The sequence below is a fragment of the Euleptes europaea genome, chromosome 12 (assembly GCF_029931775.1).
Source record: "Euleptes europaea isolate rEulEur1 chromosome 12, rEulEur1.hap1, whole genome shotgun sequence".
NCBI classification, from domain to species: Eukaryota; Metazoa; Chordata; class Lepidosauria; order Squamata; family Sphaerodactylidae; genus Euleptes; species Euleptes europaea.
The window spans coordinates 58,364,656-58,369,134 of NC_079323.1; the positions used below are offsets into that span (position 1 = coordinate 58,364,656).

The 4,479-nt window shown below is 40.7% G+C and overlaps 1 protein-coding gene across 1 annotated transcript; it reads right to left on the bottom strand.

Moving 5' to 3' along the window:
• On the bottom strand, nucleotides 1-4,213 carry C12H21orf62 (chromosome 12 C21orf62 homolog). The gene is made up of 2 exons (XM_056858680.1): nucleotides 4,114-4,213; nucleotides 1-725 (listed from the first exon to the last, which is right to left on the bottom strand). The coding sequence occupies exon 2, from the start codon at nucleotides 670-672 to the stop codon at nucleotides 1-3; it is 672 nt and encodes a 223-aa protein (XP_056714658.1). The 5' UTR covers nucleotides 673-725; nucleotides 4,114-4,213.
• Nucleotides 4,214-4,479: the final 266 nt, after the last annotated feature.

Sequence of the window (4,479 nt, forward strand, 5' to 3'; positions counted from 1 at the left end):
TCAGTAAATGAATGTTATGACATATCTTTTATTATTAGTAGTGAAGATATCAGAATATGGCAGGCTTGGAAAGTGGTCTGTAACGTTGGAAATATTTTCCACACTGTATGATTTCAGTGGGGAGTAGCTATTGAAAAGAGATGTATATAAAACAGAAATATAATTAATCATTTGCCTTCCTTTGCACTGCATCTTCAATTTATCTTGCACGTCATTGTCGTAGCTACTGAAGATGGTTAAACTTTGCTCTTGTAACTGACCATTGTGCTTCGTTTTGATCTGTAGTCTTCGCAATCCCCAGATAGTCAGGTACTCAGTTGACAGAGGAACAGAGCCACAGAGGGAGAGCTTCAGGTCATACACAGCTGAAAAGTTTAACAGCATTCCCAGCATAACTGTGTCTGTGAACCAAATTGTCAGATTGTTGTAGTAGGTTTTGTCTATTGTATTAGGCAAGACAGTCTTACAATTACAAATTAAATTTGCCAAGATGTAATCGCAGTCATTGTTGCCAATATCATCAGGACATGTGCAATTACGAATTGTGTTTTCCCTGGTGAAAATGACAGTGTTGTTTTTTTGGCCCTGTACAAAACGCTCCACACAAAAGCCAAAGAAGCCAATCAAAAAGAGATTATGCTTGTGGGCTACCATCATTTTTATAGGGTTCATAGCTCCAGAAACCTTGCTTCTTTAAATCAATGACTCTTATCAATGACTGCCACCTACAGAAAATAAAAAATAGCATTATTACCAAACATTTTCTATCTTATCTATTTATGGCTAGCTGGCATGTATTCTTAGTAGAACCATACTAAGATTGATGCAGGCTAGGGACAATAATCATTTTGAAGACCCTCTTCCAGCAATCCTCCCTAATGTTCACCTTACAAAGATAGTTTCAACCCAGGCTCAAATGCATACTTTTCTATGAAGTCTTCGGAGTTGTCTTGGGAAGTCTCACTTTGCCATCTGTACAACTGGGAACAGTCATGATATAGTCAATGAGATCCTAGAAAGGACAAACTATAAGGACTGCAAAATAGATATCACAGTAAATGTAGTGATAAGAAATAAGCAAACTTGAAGCAAATCCCCCCACCACGCTTGCTTCAGTTTGAGTTCTTTTGTTTAATGCTGTAATAAAATAAACAATGCATCTTAAATCAATTGATCAAGAATTTCCACAGAGTGCACACTGGAGCCTTATTGGTAATTTAAAACATTTTTGTCCTGCACCAAGCTTAGGAAGTCGCTTACAAAATTATAACAAAAAACAAGGTTTTATTGTTGTCATTGGGTTCTTAGATGTGGATGACAAGATTGATCACTGAAGAAACTCCATTGACCTCAAAAGATTCAATTTGAACTCAGACTGACAAAAAACAATAGCAATATAGCTTCTGCCTAAGCACTCCTCCCCCCTCATGGTATCTATGTATAAGCATCAGACCAATGAGTGGGTAGAGGCAAGATGGCAGCGCGGCAGGAGCAGTAGCTAAGACCTCCTGTTCTTTAGAGAAGTTTTTATGCTTTCCTTGCTGTTTAAGTGAGTTTTATAGCACTTCTGTAAGCAGTTGCAGAAAGAGCACCAATGAGCAACTACTTAAGCGGCACTGAACCACATTGCTATTCAGAGGCAAATCCACAGTAGACCAACAAGGCTCAGTGTTGTAGTTGAGAGCATGATTTCTGCACAAGGTCATTGATCAGAACTGTGACCATGTGAAATTCTCTTGCTCATTTCTTTTCTGTTGTATAAACTGCTCTATATAACATCTCCTCCCAAAGAAATAGAGGTCCTTAGATAGTTGCTCAAGCATGGCCTGTAACTGAATATGAGTACTATGTGATTTCACATGCCAAAGGCAGAGAAGGTGGAAGGAGATGTGGAAAGCAGCATTTGTCTTCCTCTTATATTTCCTGCACTTTTTAACAGGAAGTATATTTTTCCCATTGCAGAGCTAAAGATGCTGGTGCTTTTGCTGATTCTAATGTCCATGCTTTTGAGCTGTGCTTTTGCCTCTGGCAGTACATGATCATCAGTTTGAGTAGCCCCATTCCCTTTCACATGACTCACACCTGGCTAACCAATATCCTGGCAAGTACTACTCTTTGTGCTTGTCAGGGTATGAAATTAGGTGGAAACATGGTCATTTATCAGACTATATGTTACTGATGAGGGAACTGCATGCTACATATCAGTATAAACTCAAGACACAAAGCAGTAATTGCCTTGTCCTCAATGCAGGGATCCTTCTTTGGCTGGGATCCTCTGTGGGTAGATGGCTTTCCATCACAAAGTAATCTAGTGCCAGTTGCTTTGACTTGGGTTTTTAGTTGTCAGAACCAAAAGACTTTGGGGCAATTAAAAGGTTCTTAAAGCTCCTAGCTTTAGCTTTATGCACTTTTTTAATGAATTAAAAATATGCTTGCTTATTTTGAAACCCAGAGTTTAAACCCCATCATCTTGAATATCTCTTCAATCACATACCAAAGATATCAATAGGAAAAAGCTAATGTTAAACTTCAAAGGTCAAATTCTTCTCAGCTGCAACTTTTTGGAGGTCAGTGGAGTACTTCAGTAATACACCTGGCCATAAACATCTAAGAACTCAATATGAATTAATGAGTAGATCCAGTTACTAACCCACAACACGATCTCTCTCAGTGTTTCCTCGCTTTGAGCTTGGTTTCCAGGCTCCGAATCAACTAAAACAAAACATCTACTCTATGGTATTCTGACTACACTATAAATAGACTAATATTTCACTCACACATTGCTGAGCTCTTTTTGGATTGGTTTATCTTTTTGCCAACTAATGTGCTGCATGCAACGTTCCCAGATAAGGTTTTCATAATGGCAGCACGAACAGCATAACAGAGGCTTTCATTAAGAGGAGCAATGGACAACATTGGTGGGGAATATGTCGAATAATGTTCCCCAAGTTAGTCGGTGAGGTAGCAAATAGCACTGCACTTTATTTTAGCTCCCCCTTCACTTATTCATTCTTTCTCCCCACATGAATAAAGGCCCTTACAACCCAAGCAGCAAGACGTTTTGCTGTTCAAGAGCCAAACTAGATGTGAGGGCATCCACAGGTCCAACCAGTGGATGCCACCACCATTTTAAAGCAATTTAGAATTGTGGGCCGAGGTGCCCTTGTGCCCCCCCCTCCCCAGCCTTTTCAAGTGTCAAAACCGCTGCAGGGGAGGGTGTAGCCATTTCATTCCAGCACTTGAAAAGGTGTATATGGGGAAACAAGAACGCCACAGCCCGCCTCACTGCAGATCCAATCAGGAGCAAAGCAAACCCTCAAAACATTTTCAAATTGCTTTGAAACGGCAACAGCATTTACGCGTTAGGCCCATGGATCATGTATGATTTGTCCCCAGGTCAGAAGAATCCAAATAGCAGCCTCTCTTCCACTGGGGGATCTTTAATGCTGTCCAGCAACTGAGGTTGTTGCTGAATCCTGCCTAGTGGTAGGACCATACCTGTAGGGCAGGCAAAAGAAGATAAGGGAGTAATTATTAGAGTGTCAGATGAGAACTGGGGATATCTGGGTTCAAATTCTCCCTCCGCCTGAAGGTCATTTGGTGACCTTGGGCCTCTTCTAGCCTTACCAACCTCACAGGGTTGTTGGGAGGATAAGACAGAGGAAGCAATACCATGTAAACACACACCCCTTAAGTTCCTTAGAGGAAAGGTTGGATAAAAAAAGCGGACAGCTATTTAGGAACTATGCACCTTTAGTTGCTTCTATAACATCTTGTAGAATAGCAGTCGAAACCTGTAAGGGTAAATCCTGTTTTTACCTCCCCGCCCATCTGTGGGTATGGATAGAGCAGAGAAGGACCTGCCACAGTGTATTGTGTGCCGTGCACACAATAGAAAGCAGGGGAGATGATGTCGCTAACAAGAAAAGGAGTAATGTGCATCCAGCACTGTGTTGGGGCTCAGCAAAATACAGAAAACGAGCTTGAGAACCTTCTGCATTAATATAGATTATTTCCTCCCCTCCCCTAAAAACTGATTTTAAAATATTAGTAAAATCATAGCCAAATAGAATGTTTGTAAAACAGTATTCTTTCTTCCTTGCATTTACTTACCTTGGCTTGCTTTGTTCCTATCACATATCCAATACCACCCCTGCTTCACATTTCATGTGGCCAAGGGTGCTTGAGCTGAGATAGTCCACAAAAGTGATGCTCTGTCTCTTGATGGTACAAGACCGTTTCTGATTATCTACAACTCAGACTAGTAGCAATGAGCCCTGAATATTGTTCTCCTCTGTTTTCAGCAAGTGTTGTCAAATGAGGTGCCTATTCTAAGCGACACACTCTTGCTTGATATAATAACTATTACCACCTACATTGCACTGATACTTGATCCACTGGTTATCTGCATAGATATGGTAACACACCTACTCCCACTTGTGACTCCTGTTCAAACTACTTTGCTGCTTGCATCATTTG